At 47.1% G+C, this 14,133-nt stretch overlaps 1 protein-coding gene across 9 annotated transcripts; it reads left to right on the top strand.

The window, feature by feature from the left end:
* The first annotated feature begins 169 nt into the window (after positions 1-169).
* Positions 170-14,120, top strand: ATAT1 (alpha tubulin acetyltransferase 1). 9 transcript variants are annotated; one of them, XM_055330010.1, is made up of 13 exons: positions 170-290; positions 761-821; positions 937-1,028; positions 1,152-1,212; positions 1,333-1,446; positions 1,640-1,741; positions 8,396-8,441; positions 8,559-8,627; positions 10,163-10,234; positions 10,393-10,636; positions 13,255-13,334; positions 13,426-13,468; positions 13,790-14,120. In XM_055330010.1, the coding sequence occupies exons 1-13, from the start codon at positions 184-186 to the stop codon at positions 13,947-13,949; spliced, it is 1,251 nt and encodes a 416-aa protein (XP_055185985.1). In that variant the 5' UTR covers positions 170-183; the 3' UTR covers positions 13,950-14,120. The 9 variants fall into 9 exon arrangements, 8 of the variants coding, with proteins under 8 accessions (XP_055185985.1, XP_055185984.1, XP_055185988.1 ...); XM_055330009.1 differs by having other exon boundaries at positions 8,396-8,627; XM_055330013.1 differs by lacking the exon at positions 8,559-8,627.
* Positions 14,121-14,133: the final 13 nt, after the last annotated feature.

Here is a 14,133-nt window from a genome sequence, read left to right on the forward strand (position 1 = left end):
GGACCGGCCTGGCGACGGGCGGGAGGGCGGACGAGGCCGTCCCCCACGGGCGGCTCCTGAGCCCCTCCCGCCTAGCCCGGAAAATAAAGGCTCCCAGAAGTGCTTCCTCCCTCCTCACCCCGCCCTTCAGGGAGGGGCGGAAGTGACGTGGCGCGGGGCGGGGCGGGCCGCGCACAATGGGCCATGGAGTTCTCGTTCGACGTGGACGCGCTGCTCCCGGAGCGGATCACGGTGCTGGACCAGCACCTGCGACCCCCAGCCCGCCGACCCGGAACCACAACGCCGGCCCGGTGACATCTCACACCCGCCCCAAAGCCCTTCTCTCCTGGTTTCTTCCGAAACCCGGTCCAGGCACCACGCCCCCTTCTCACGAGTGACCTCCCTTTTTGTGGCCCTGGCGCGCCCTTCTGGTGACCTTTGACCTTAGACCTAGGTGGAGTTGATGGGCACTCGCATCTGTGACCTTCCACGCCTCGGCCTGATTTGTGCTAACCAGAGCTTGTGATTGACCCGCCCTTCCGGCTTCCCTACTAAACCCCAGGGAGGAGGGAGTGTGCCGTTTTGAAGAGGCGTGGCAAAAGTTTAGGTTCCCGAAAGGTGGGGTGGAAAACCAGACCGGAGGCCTCCAAGGTAAAGTCAGAGAGCCGTAGGTAAAGTCAGAGAGCCGTAAGTGCTGAGCCTGGGTTGGGGTTGTGGCCAAGGTTCCCAGGACCCTCTAATTCAGTGAGTATCTGACTCGTTCCTTTTTTTTTTTCTATAGTGTTGATCTACAACAGCAAATTATGACCATTGTAGATGAACTGGGCAAGGCTTCTGCCAAGGTATTGGGGAGTCTTTAGATAGAGAAAAGGGGAAGGCTTCTCTGGGGCCAGTAGATAGGGATGCCTTGGTCCTTTGTAACAGACTTTCAGAGAGTTGGCCTTTATTTTCCTGCAGGCCCAGCATCTTCCTGCTCCCATCACCAGTGCATCAAGGATGCAGAGTAATCGCCATGTTATGTATGTGCTCAAAGACACTTCGGCACGACCGTGAGTGCCAGATGCCCTTCCATCCATATGTTATTCCTTCCTCCCCCAACCCTTCTTCCTTTGTTGACTTTCCCTTCCAAATAGCTGCTACTAGCTTGTTTCATTATTTTCCCCATCCTACAGGGCTGGCAAAGGAGCCATAATCGGCTTCCTTAAAGTTGGATACAAGAAACTCTTTGTACTGGTGAGTTACTGGAAACTAAGAGTTCACATGCCTTGGCTTCTGAGAATAAAAGTGCTGGATGTTGCAAGATGGTAGTGATGTCTGGGTCCTAAAAGATACTTGTTTTTCTTTACCTCTTAGGATGATCGCGAGGCTCACAATGAGGTAGAACCACTTTGCATTCTGGACTTTTACATCCATGAATCACTTCAGCGTCATGGCCATGGGCGAGAACTCTTCCACTATATGTTGCAGGTATCACTTACTCTTTCACCAGTCCATCCAAAATAGAGATCAAAGGCCCTTGTGTGCTGACCCCCTCCAGAGACCCAGCCTATAGGAGGATATGATGTTCCCATATCCTCCTACTCCCTTCCCAGGCTGCTGGGTTTCTGTTGGCATGCTCTCCCCCCACCTTCTCCTACTCTGAGTTTCCTGTTCCCTGCAGAAGGAGCGAGTTGAACCACACCAACTGGCCATTGACCGACCCTCACAGAAGCTGCTTAAGTTCCTGAATAAACATTACAACCTGGAGACCACAGTCCCACAGGTTAGAAGTTTCAGTGGGTAGATCTTCACTGAGCATTCCCATTGAATCTATTTATTTGGGGGCAAAGAAGTGACATCTTCGAAACACTTTTTATTCCCCATTATGTAGGATTCATTTTATACAGCTAAGGTTGTCTTTTTTTTTTTTTTTTTGTGATACCATCTCTCATTCTGCAGCTATTCACTGTCATCTATTTTAATTTTTCATTGTGGTTTGTTCCGTATACCCAGTAATATGTTTTTGCCCCAAACACAGCCTGCTCATTTCACCTTCTTGTTTTTATACAGGCCTTTACTCAGTATTTATTAAGACTCAGAAAAACATATATTTCTTATCCCTTGGGAGCTTTGGCCTAATATGGAGAATATGTTTTGTGTATAAGTAAATATGATAAAATGTTACTAATGCTATCTGTTCATTTAGCAAATATTTATTGAGCCCTTGACTCCGTTCTGGACGCTAGGAATACTTTACTCGACAAAACAGATAAAAGTCTTTGCATTTGTGGAGATTATATCCTAGTTGGTGAGACAAATACAATAAATGACTATCTAGTGTGATGATAAGTGCTCTGGGAGGACGAGAGCCACTAGGAAGGCCCGCGAGTACTACTGTGGGGATGGGAGTGCATGGAGTTGTAAGTTTAAATAGGATGGTGAGGGGAGACTTCACTAAGAAAGTGCCATTTGAGCAATAACTTAAAGGAAGTAAGAATAAGAGCCAGGTAATATGTGGAGAGAGGGCATCCCAGGCAGAAGGAATGGCAAGTGCAAAGTCCATGAGATAGGAATGTGCCTGAGCAAGTGAATTGGCTGATGTAGCTAGAGCACCAAGAGTGAAGGAGGAGTGTGGTAGATTAGATCAGCCAGCAGCAGAGGAAGAATAACATTTCTTACCTTACAGATTATCGTAAAGGTTTTGGGTTATGCTCTTAGTGGAAAAAGGAGTGTCATAGTAGGGGTTTGAGCAGAGGGATGATATGATCTGATTTAGCCAGACCACTTTGGCTGTTAAGAACAGCAGTAGGGAAACAAAGATAGAAGCAAATAGACTAGTTAGGAAGCAACAATCCTGATGAAAAATGGTGGTGGCTTACACCAAGATGGTAGCACTAGAGAGGATAAAGGGTAGTCAGGTTTTAAATATTTTGAAGTTAAGTAAATAAGATTTCTTGATAGATTATCTATGGAGAAATTAAGGATCATCCAAAACTCAGCCTGAGCCATTGGACAGATGAAGTCTACGTAACTGAGAGGATAGGTGGAGCAGATTGGGGGGGAAATGGTAGGAGTCCATATTGATTTTGTTAATCCTAGGTTGAATGGATAGTTGGGTACTTCTCGGGTTTAGAGAAGAGATTTGGAATAGAAACGTCTCTGTATACATAGGGTATTGAGCAGTGAGGCAGGCTGAGGTCACTAAGGGGTGAGTATAGAGAAATGGTTCAAGGACTTGAGACCTTGAGTACTCTTTTAAGAGGTGTCATGGAGGAGGAGAAAGCACATGTGACCAAGGAGTGACTGGTGAAGTAGATGAGAATTTACAGGTAGGGTGACCTGGAAAGCCAGTGAAAAGGTGTTTCTAGTATGAAGAAATGGCTTACCAAGTCAGATACTGCTGATCAGTGAGGTCAGAAGAGGCCTAAGAGGTGACCATTGTATTTAGTTCCCTAAAGCCACTGGTGATCCTAACAAGCCTTTTCAGTGCAGTGGTGGATGGAAGCCTGGATGGAGTGGGCTTTAGGAGATTGAGAAGCTAGGAAGTGGAGACAACACGAATAGGCCACTCTTTTTAAATGCTGCTGCTTTAAGGGGGCGCTTGGGTGGCTCAGTCGGTTAGGAATCAGACTCTCGATTTTGGCTCAGACCATCCTCTTGGGTTCTGGGATTGAGACCCATGTCTGTGTGGCTCCATGCTCAACGGGGAGCCTGCTTGAGGATATTTTTCTCCCTCTCCTCTGCCCCTCCCCCTCTTGCTCTACAGGGTTGCCTACTTGCATGCTCTCTCACAAGTAAATCTTTTTTTAAAAGATTTTATTTATTCATTTGACAGAAGAGAGAGCGTGCAAGAGGGGGGTGGGGGGGGGCAGAGGGAGAAGCAGACTTTTTGCTGAGCTAGGAGCCCAGGACCCTGGGATCATGATCTGAACCTAAGGCAGTCGCTTAACTGACTGAGCCACCCAGGCACCCCTCAAATGAGTAATCTTTAAAATAAATTGCTACTTTAAGGGGAACAAAGAAATAGAGCAGGAACTAGAGGGAAAGTGGATTAAGAGAGGGTTGATTGTTTTCAGTTGGGAGAACCAACAGCATAAGAATGACTTGCTAGAGGGGCAGCCCCAGTGGCGCAGCGGTTTAGCCCGGGCTGTGATCCTGGAGACCCGGGATCGAGTCCCACATCGGGCTTCCTGCATGGAGCCTGTTTCTCCCTCTGCCTGTGTCTCTGCCTCTCTCTCTCGCTCTCTCTGAATGAATAAATAAATAAATCTTAAAAAAAAAAAAAAGAATGACTTGCTAGAGAGAAAATGTGATGATGTCAGAGAAAGTGGGGTGAATTGCTGAAGCAATATCATTGAATGGGCAGGAGGGGTTGGGATTGGGTTGACAAGTTAGCCTTGAATTAGGAGCATGGACACTTAATCCACAGCAATATGATTTGATTGATGTGCTTACAGAGAAGGTATGAAGACATGGTGGTGAGTGCTACCCTTGAGGGTAAAGGAAGGCTTGATTTAAATTTAATCTTGAAAGTGAATATCGGGGGATCCCTGGGTGGCTCAGCAGTTTAGCACCACCTTCAGCCCAGGGTGTGATCCTAGAGACCCAGGATCAAGTCCCATGTCGGGCTTCCTGCACCGAGCCTGCTTCTCCCTCTGCCTCTCTCTGTCCCTGTGTCTCTGATAAATGAATAAATAAAATCTTAAAAAAAAAAATGAATATCATGGGGACAGAAGTGGGCAGACTAAAATGCATTTCATACAGAGGAACTAGCATGAGCAAAAGCAGATGGGTATTCAACTATCTTTTGGGGTATTGCAGGCAGTTTGGTGTGGCAGGAGTGCTGGGCATCTGCTTGTTTCTGGAGGAGGAGGGTGGGGGCTAAACAGGGTTAAGGCAGGAGATAGGCAGGGTCTATTTATATTTAGAATATCTTCTCCTAGTACATTGTTCAATTAAGAGGCAGCGGAGAGCGGTGGAGGAGCACAGTATGGAGCATACCCTGGTAACCTGTAAGGCCAAAGCACTATAGGGGCACCTGGGTGGCTCAGTGGTTGAACGTCTGCCTTCTGCTAAGGTCCTGATCTTAGAGTCCTGGGATCGAGTCCCACATTGGGCTCCCCACAGGAAGCCTGCTTCTCCCTCTGCCTATGTCTCTGCCTCTCTGTGTCTCTCGTGAATGAATGAATAAAATATATATATATAAAAAAAGACCAAAGCACTATAAATAATCATGTAAACAATGATTCATGAACTCTGGGTGCCATCATCTCCATGGATCATCTCAGTTGATCCTTGTACATCTCTTTGAGGTGGGTGGTTTTATTGACTCCATTTGAGGTTTGTACAGATTAGCAGCTTGTCCAGACTCAACATAGCTAATAAGTGGTAGAGCAAGAATTTAAACCCATTGCCCACTTTCTTTTTTTTAATGTTAAGCACTTTGTTTTGTTTTTACTTTTTTTTTTTTTTTTTTTACTTAAATTCAATTAATTAACCCATTGCCCAGTCTTTATGACTGTACTGTATTCCTGACTGCAATGCTACAGCTAGAGTCAAGAGTCTGGGGCTTGAGGCCCAGCTGTCACTTCTTAGCTACTTGACTCTGGACAGCTCAAGCTCTTTTGACTCTTCTTTAACATAGTGACTCCAAGGGGATCCCTGGGTGGCTCAGCAGTTTAGCGCCAGCCTTCGGCCCAGGGCATAATATCCCGGAATCCCAGGATCAAGTCCCACATCAGGCTCCCTGCATGGAGCCTGCTTCTCCCTCTGCCTGTGTCTCTGCCTCTCTCCCTGTGTCTCTCATGAATAAATAAATAAAATCTTTAAAACAAGCAAACAAACAAAAAACATAGTGACTCCAAGGATTGTTGTGAAAGCCAAATTGAATGTGATAATATTATAAAATAATTCTAAAACAGTTATCATAGTGGAACCCTCTCCTCCAGTATGTCTTCCCTTGACAATTCCACCCATTTGAACCCTAAATCTTAGTTTTTCTCGGTATTTGTATACTTAAACCATTTGGCCTTGTTAATGTGTGTGTATGTGTATATGTTGCTGTTTTGAAAGTTTGGATGGCTCTTCTTCCCTGATGTTTTGTGCACTATGTCTCCATTAGCCTGGGTCCTGGGAGAAATAAAAAGTAGGGTATGAGCTTTTGATTTTTGAGATAAAATGCAGTTTTAATTATCTAAAATATACAGTTCAGTGGTTTTTAGTAAATTCACAGTGTTGTGTGATTATCCCTGCCATCTAATCCCAAAACCTTTCCATCACACAAAGAGAAACCCACAACTCATTAAGCAGTCACTTCCCATACCCCTTTCCCCAGCCTTTGTCATCCAGTATTCTGCTCTGTCAATTTGTTTATTCTACACATATTATATAAATGGAATCATACAGTATGTGGCCTTTGTGTTTGGCTTTCACTTACCATAATGTTTTTAGAGGGTTCACCCAAGTTGTAGCATGTATCAGTACTGCATCCCTTTTTTGGGGTGAATATTATTCCAACATATGGATATGCCACATTCTGTTTATCCATTTATCAGCTGATTCAGATTTGTTGGTTTCTGCGTTTTGGCTATTATGAATAATACGAACATTTGTGTGCAAGATTTTGTTTGTACATATCTTTTCTGTTTTCTTTACCTAAGAGTGGAATTGCTGGGTCATATGGTGATCTTTAACTTTCTGAAGAACTGACAAGATGTTTTTCCACAATGACTACAGCATTTTACATCTTTTACCAGCAGTGTACAAGTATTCCAGTTTCTCAATATCCTCACCAATATTTGTCATTTTCCTTTTTTAAAAATTATTAGCTATGCTAGTGGGTATGCACTGGTGTCTCTTTATAGTTTTGATTTGGATCTCCTTGTTGACTAATGATGTTCAGCATCTTTTCAAGTGCTGATTGGCCATTTGCATCTTCAAAGAAATGTTTATTCAAGACCTATGCTCAATTTTGTTTTTTGTTTTTGTTTTTTTTTTAAGTAGACTCCACACCCAGCGTGGAGCCCAACAGGGGGCTTTGAACTTACAACCCTGAGATTAAGACCTGAGCTGAGATCAAGAGTCAGACACTTAACCTGACTGAGTCCCACAGGCGCCCTCCTTATGCTTACTTATATATTTTTTTTTAAGATTTTAACTTCTTTATTCATGGGAGAGACACAAAGAGAAGGGAAGAGACACAGGCAGAGGGAGAAGCAGGCTCCCCGTGGGGAGGCTGATGTGGGACTCAATACCCCAGGACCCTGAGATCATGACCCGAGTTGAAGGCAGATGCTTAACCACTGAGCCACCCAGGCATCCCTTTATGCTTATTTTTAAATTGTGTTCCTTGTTCTTGAGTTGTAAGTGTTCTTTATATATTCTAGATACAACACTTTTATCAGATGTATGAATTGCAAGTATTTTTTCCTATTCTGTGGGTGGCTTTTTCATTTTCTTGATCGTGTCTTTGGAAGTGCAAAAGTTTTTGCTTTTGATGAAGTCCAATTTACTTTTTCTTTTGTTGCTTGTGCTTTGGTGTTATATTTAAGAAGCAATTTCCTAATCCAAATCATGAAGATTTTCCCCTATGTTTCTTTCTTTTGGGTAGGTGGGGGCAGAGGGAGAGAATCTTAAGCAGACTCTGAGCTGAGCACAGAGCCTGATGCAGGTCTCAATCTCATGACCCTGAGATCATGACCTGAGCTGAAACCAAGAGTCCGACGTTCATCTGACTGAGGCACCCAGGTGCCCTTCTCCATGTTTCCTTCTAAGAGTTTCATATTTTTAGCTCTTGACCGTTAGATCTTTGGGGTGCCTGGCTGGCTCAATCCAAAGAACGTGTGGCTCTTGGTCCTGCAGGTCGTGAGTTTGAGCCCCGTGTTGGATGCAGAGATTACTTAAATAAACTTTAAAAAAAATTTTCTTAAACCCAAAACATTTAGGGTCTTTGACCCAGTTGAAGTTATTTTTGTCTGATGTGAGGCAGAGGTCCACGCTCATTATCCTGCATGTAAACATTCAGTTGTCCAAGCACCGTTCGTTAAAGAAGGTGTTTTCCCCCATTAAATCATATTGGCATTATTATTGAAAATTAACCATAGAAATGTGGGTTTACTTCTGGACTCTATTCATGCCATTGGTGTTTATGTCTATCTTTAAGCCTCTTCCATACCATTTTCATTAACATACTTTGTAAGTAAGGTTTGAAATCAGGAGGTATGACTCCTCCAAGATTGTTTTGGCTGTTGGAGGTCCTTTATAATTCCGTATCAACTTTTAGGATCAGCTTATCAGGATCTGAGTTTTTTACTAAGTCTGTCAACAAGGACAGGAAGGCTGGCTTTTGTTCTCCCACTGTAGTTTTTTTAGGACCAGGTTCTGTCCCTAGGTGGTGAATGGCTGAATGGATAAGTATTTCACTTCTTTCATTTTATAGGTCAACAACTTTGTGATCTTTGAAGGCTTCTTTGCCCATCAGCATCGTAAGTTTTGTCACCTTGTGTGTGGGCCAAGTAGCTGGAGTGACGGGAAGGAAAGAGGTGGATTCTTGATCCCACTGGCCCCCTCACTGAGGGGCACCACCACTTCCTTCCTCACAGGGCCCCCTGCTCCCTCCCTGAGGGCATCTCGACACTCTCGTGCTGCTGCGGTTGATCCTACACCCCCTGGTAAAGCTGCAGTGAGTGGGTGGAATTGTAGGGCCATGGTGGCTAGTTCCTCTGGAGGCCACAGGGAGCACAGTGCGATTGTGGTCAGTTTAGGAGAATTCTCTGGCAGTCATTATCCATCTGCCTTTGCTCTCATGAACTTAGTACATCTTAGGCTTGTCAGAACTTTTAACTAAGCAAGCTCATTGGGAGCCTGTTAGATGATCGATATTCGTAGAGTCTCTTGTCGCTGCAGGTCCGTTACAAGAGACCAGAGTCACATTTCTTGGCGGACCCCTTGGGTTTCCGTCCATCATTGAGGGACAGACAAGTGCAATCAGCCCTTCTATTTCTAGTCACAGAATAGTGACACACGTGGTCCAAAGCTGAAATAGTTTTAGAAAATATGCTCACAATTTACACTATTTCCAACCAAATAATGAAATTGATCTGAAGAAACTAACCGAGGAGGTGCTGAGATGTCGTGCAGGCTCCCCATTCCATCCTCATACACACACACTCCCTATGGGAGTCTGAGAGCCACTCCTTCCTCACTGCCTCCCACAGGTAGAGAAAGCACAGTGTGCACAGTTGTGCTCCCTTACTGAGCTGGCTCTGTGGCTAGCTCTCCCCTCTGTGGCCAGGAAGGGGAGTAGCCACCCCCAGAGAACAATCTGTTACATCCATTAGCTTTGCCCAGTGCCAGGCACTGGGAGGCAGCTCATGTCCATGACTGGCTTTGCCTGCCAAAGCTGCCCCCATCCAGCTCCTGCTGCCTACAGGCTATGAGAGGGAGCGAGAGCCACAAGACCGAGAGCCACAAGACCGGTGAGGTCCACAGGGGAGGGGGGACCAGGGGAAAGCTTAAATGGGATTTGCTGAGAAGTCTCTCATTTGCCACACACAAAAGAGAACCTCTTGAGCTGGAAAAGGAGGGAGCAACTAGAAAAGGGAGGGGATGGGAAGCAGGGCTTTGGATAATATGTTTGCCTTCCATTTACTCTAAATGTCTTTATTTTGTCAAATGTTTTTCTTATTAAAACTTCAATCTTGTCCTATTTTTGCACCGAAGGGCGAGGTTCTGCCCTACCCCAGGCCCCTCCCCAATCTCTCCAGAGCAATTCCTAATTAACCAAGGACTTTGTCCATCTCATCCAGAGGGACCTGGGGTCCTCGTTGGCCCGGCAGGGACCATTGCACTGCCCCAGGATCCCGGGGGGGCCTGACAGCACCCACCAACAGTAAGAGCTTGTCTCCCTTAGCCACCCTTCTCCTGCATCTCCCAGGCCCCAGAGTCTCCCCCTGAACTTCCCCAACTCTGCATTTGGCCTACTCCTTCTGGCTCCCCTCAAGTGCTCCAGCATCTCCCCTGAACTCCCTCTTGGTGTGAAGGCATTGCCACAGCTGCTTCTGTGATGGAGCTGACCTCTGTCCTTCCCCAGGAGGAACTGTGGTGTCAGGAAGCAGAGGTCTGGGGTCAAGGAGGTGGTGGTGGGAGGAGGGGTGCAAAGTATGTCTCCTGATGCTTACCTTGTGTGTGTCCTCTCCACTGCCAGCTCCAGCAAGAAAGCTGCCACCCAAGAGAGCAGAGGGAGACATTAAGCCATATTCCTCTAGTGACCGAGAATGTAAGACTGGGGTAGGGTGGCTGCTGGGCTTGGGGGCCGTTACCCAGAAGGATTGGTTCTCTCTAAAGGCTCTGGTTTCTCTTTTTTTCTACCCAAATCTTTGCTATCTCTTCTCCTTTTCCTTTCTCCGTCTTGCTCTGTATTTTCCCTCCTGCCAGTTCTGAAGGTAGCTGTGGAGCCTCCTTGGCCCCTGAACAGAGCCCCTCGCCGAGCTACGCCTCCAGCCCACCCACCCCCTCGCTCCAGCAGCCTGGGAAGCTCCCCAGAGCGGGGTCCCCTCCGCCCCTTTGTGCCAGAGCAGGACTTGCTGCGTTCCCTGCGCCTCTGCCCCCCACACCCTACCGCTCGCCTTCTGCTTGCTACTGATCCTGGGGGCAGCCCAGTCCAACGTCGCCGCACCAGGTAAGAAGAGCTGGAGGGTCAGGGAGCCTCAGAACCGTGTCAAAGAGGGTGTTAGCAATGGCAAAGGGCAGTGTGAGTCTACCATAGAGGAGAAGCGATAGGACAGGTGGATTGGAGAGTCCCGGAACCTTTTGAGAAGAATATATTGGACCAGATTTTGGGAGCTGGAAATAAAGTACATGAAGGAGTAGAATAGTATTTTATATGGAGTGTAGGAGGGACTCTGGTTTTTAAAGCAAGAGATGGGAGGAAGGCTAGGAAGTACAGATCCATTGGGTGGGGAGAACAGTCTCCGATTGGGGAGGTCTTGGTTCAGTACTTACTGGTGAGCTGTGGGGTCTCTGGCAGTTCGGGGAACCCGGGCTCTTGTCAGTGCTTTGTATAGCAGGGCCTGTCCTAGCAGAGTGGGCACCTCCTTGATTTCTCTCCCTAGCTTTCTCTTCACCTCTGACTTCTCTTTCTGTTTTTCTCTCTCCCCTTATCCCTCTCCCTTCCCGTCCATAACACCCTTCCCCAGCTCCCTTCCCCGCTCAGAGGAGAGTAGATACTGACAGTTAGTGGCCCCCTCCCTGGACACCTGGGCCAGGCAGAGTCCCCTCTCCCTGAGAACCCCAGATTCACTCTTCCATTGTAGTCCCAGGTTCCAGGGGAACCTGACAGAGCTTGTAGGATTCCCTTTTCCTCTTTCTTGGGCAAAGGTGTTGTCAGGGTCCCAGATGGCTTAGTATGTTGTAGCTCTTCTTCCTGTAGAAAGCACGCTTTCTTTCCTAAGTGGGCTCCACACACTCCCACAGACAGGATCCTGACTCGCTGCCAGATCCCTTGGTTGGGTGGCTCATACTAATTATCCAGAGAAGCACACCCTTGCTTACTGTTAGACTCGAGAATACACTGGAAGGCCCAAGGGCCTCCTCTGCCAGGGAAACCCATAAGGAGTCTTGTCCATGGAAAAATCCCACGGTCCTTCTACAGTGTTCCTGCTGGCTCTCACTGCTTTGTGCTGCCTCCCACACTTAACCTTTGAGGCCTGCAGAAGCCGACCAATGAGCTTTGCCTCAGAGCCGTTCAGTGATAAAGGACAGGGTCTTACCAGCTCCCCAAAGGGATCCACTCAACATTGCCAAACTCTTACTCTCATGTTTTGCATATGTGTCTGGGAACCCCCAAGCTGATGTCTGCTTTGGGGCTCTAAAGACTCCACACACTTCTAAAGATACCACTACTTCCCCCAGCTCCAGATTCTGTGAGGGAGTTCGTTTCTTGGCAGTGGTCCCACCGAGTCCCCTGGGGTCACTCTTAACCATGTTTCAGGAGACAAGCCCTGAGTCTCAAGTATGTTAGCTCCCAGGAACCCACCCCTCTTGCATTCACCTCTCCCCGTAGCTAGATGATGGTATTTTCCAGTCTTGTGAGATTATCTTGAGGTAATGGGGGAATTCTTCCTCTATTCCTTTCCTCTATACCTCCATACCCAGGGTGTGGAATACCCTTCCCCCTCCCTACTCCTTGAATGTGTGGTAGTTCAGGTACCCTCAGTGTTCCCCCATCCCAGTACTTGGGAGCAGGATCTCCCTCTCTCTCAACTCCTTTTCCTTCTCTTTTTCAGTGTTGTCTGAATACAGTGTGCATTCTTTTGTGTTTTTTAAATGGACATTTTCAATGAAAAAAAAAAATCAAAAAAATCCTAAACTTCAGGTCTCAGCCTCGTTTGTGTGTCACCTGTTCTTTTCCTGGGATCCCTGGACCTGTCTCTATCCTCTTCCTTACCATTGTGATCTGCTGGATGTTCTGCAGATTCTGTCTCGTGTCATATAGTCACTGGATACCTCAGCTTCTAGATCTACACCCCCATTCCCTCCAGAAACCTCCAGTTCTCCCCCAGTGACTTCTGCCCTTTAGCCTCGGCCAGCCATTGCCAAAATGTCAAGATCTGCCAACATCCCTGGGATTCACTCATTGCCTGAATTCCTCTTCCCGTTCTGATTTCCTGCCCTTTCCCCCAGCCTTGGACCTCTCCCAAGACAATTCCTTTTCCTCCTGAATTCAGCCTTGTCACTCTCTACTTCCCTCTGGTCTGCCCTGTCCTGTAACTAAAGTCATCAGGTTTTCTAAACCAAACACCAGGGCACCTAGTCCAACAAATTTTTTTGCCTATATAGAAGTCTGGTTTCCTGACATCACTTCGATCACATTTAGCCTTACTTTTTTTTTTTTTTTTAAAGATTTTATTTATTCATGAGAGACACAGGCAGATGGAGAAGCAGACAGGCTCCCTGTGGGGAGCCCCATGAGGGACTCGATCCCAGGGCCCAAGGAGCATGACCTGAGCCAGAGGCTGACATTCAACCACTGAGCCACCCTGGTGCCCCCGTTTAGCCTTACTTTTAACACAGTACCTCAACTAGAACTAATACCAACAAACCAGGACTGATCCAGAAAATCTTGGGGTATAAAATGAGCTCCCTCCCCTTTTCTGAGGCACAGCTTACATTAAAAGTAGTTATTTACCCTTCTTTCTCTCCTGTACTATTTCTTCCATTCCTCTCCTCTGATTCCTCCATACCCACTCATCGTTGTTCCTATGGCCTCTACCCCATCATCTCCCATTGTTTCTACAGGGGGGCTCCCCCAGGGCTGGTAGCCCAAAGCTGCTGCTACAGCCGCCATGGGGGGTTGAGTTCCTCATCCCCCAATACAGGTAAGTATTCTCCCCTCCTGCCCTCAAAAAGGGTACGCCACATTCACTACCTACTCCAGCCTTCCCATGCACATGCCTGGTGTTTCCATAGGCCACCAGGAATCGAAGCAGGGGGAACAGGAAACAGAGAATAGGTGAGGTCCGAGCCCCTCCTCTGCCAGCCTCCCACCATCTCTGACTCCTTTTCCTAACATCTCTCAGCTACTTTCCCCACTGAACACCAGCTCTTCCCACAAACTGTTCTGCCTAACATCCTAAAACCCTCTTTCCCCGTGGGTTCGTGCTTACCTTTAGCACGATCTGAGGGTGTTTCAAATTTGTACCCAGCACTAATGGTTTCAGCCCACAGTCCATCTTAAGCCCTACTCTACATCAGGACCAGACCTTGAAGAGTCCTCTGCACTGCTACTCTAGTACCCCCATTACCCACTGTTCATCTCCCTCCCGCCTACTAGGTCTGCCGGCCAGGAGCAGGGCTTGTCCCAGGCTGGGTCTGAGGAGGAAGCCACGCACACTGTTCCCCCAGAGACCCAGTCCTGGACAATGGGTGGGGACATACTCAACGCCAGGTTCATTCGAAACTTGCAGGACCGCCGCAGCACCAGGCCTTGGTGACCACAGCGCCCCCGTCAGTCAGTATTCTCACTACAGGAGGTAGCCCAAGCCGTTCCTCCAAATGGATGTATTCCTTCTAACTTGCTTCCTTCCTTCCATGGGCTAATCAATGCCAAGTCACCTGTATTTTATTTTTTAGCAGAATAATAAAAGTATTTATTTTTATCACGAGAGCTGCTGGGAA

This window comes from Nyctereutes procyonoides, unplaced genomic scaffold, assembly GCF_905146905.1.
Source record: "Nyctereutes procyonoides isolate TBG_1078 unplaced genomic scaffold, NYPRO_anot_genome, whole genome shotgun sequence".
In the NCBI taxonomy this organism is placed as follows: Eukaryota; Metazoa; Chordata; class Mammalia; order Carnivora; family Canidae; genus Nyctereutes; species Nyctereutes procyonoides.

Coding starts and splice junctions, on each gene's coding strand:
- ATAT1 (XM_055330009.1), top strand. CDS start 184: ATGGAGTTCTCGTTCGACGTGGACGCGCTGCTCCCGGAGCGGATCACG. Junction 822..936: donor TGGGCAAGGCTTCTGCCAAG/GTATTGGGGAGT, acceptor ATTTTCCTGCAG/GCCCAGCATCTTCCTGCTCC. Junction 1,213..1,332: donor ACAAGAAACTCTTTGTACTG/GTGAGTTACTGG, acceptor TTTACCTCTTAG/GATGATCGCGAGGCTCACAA.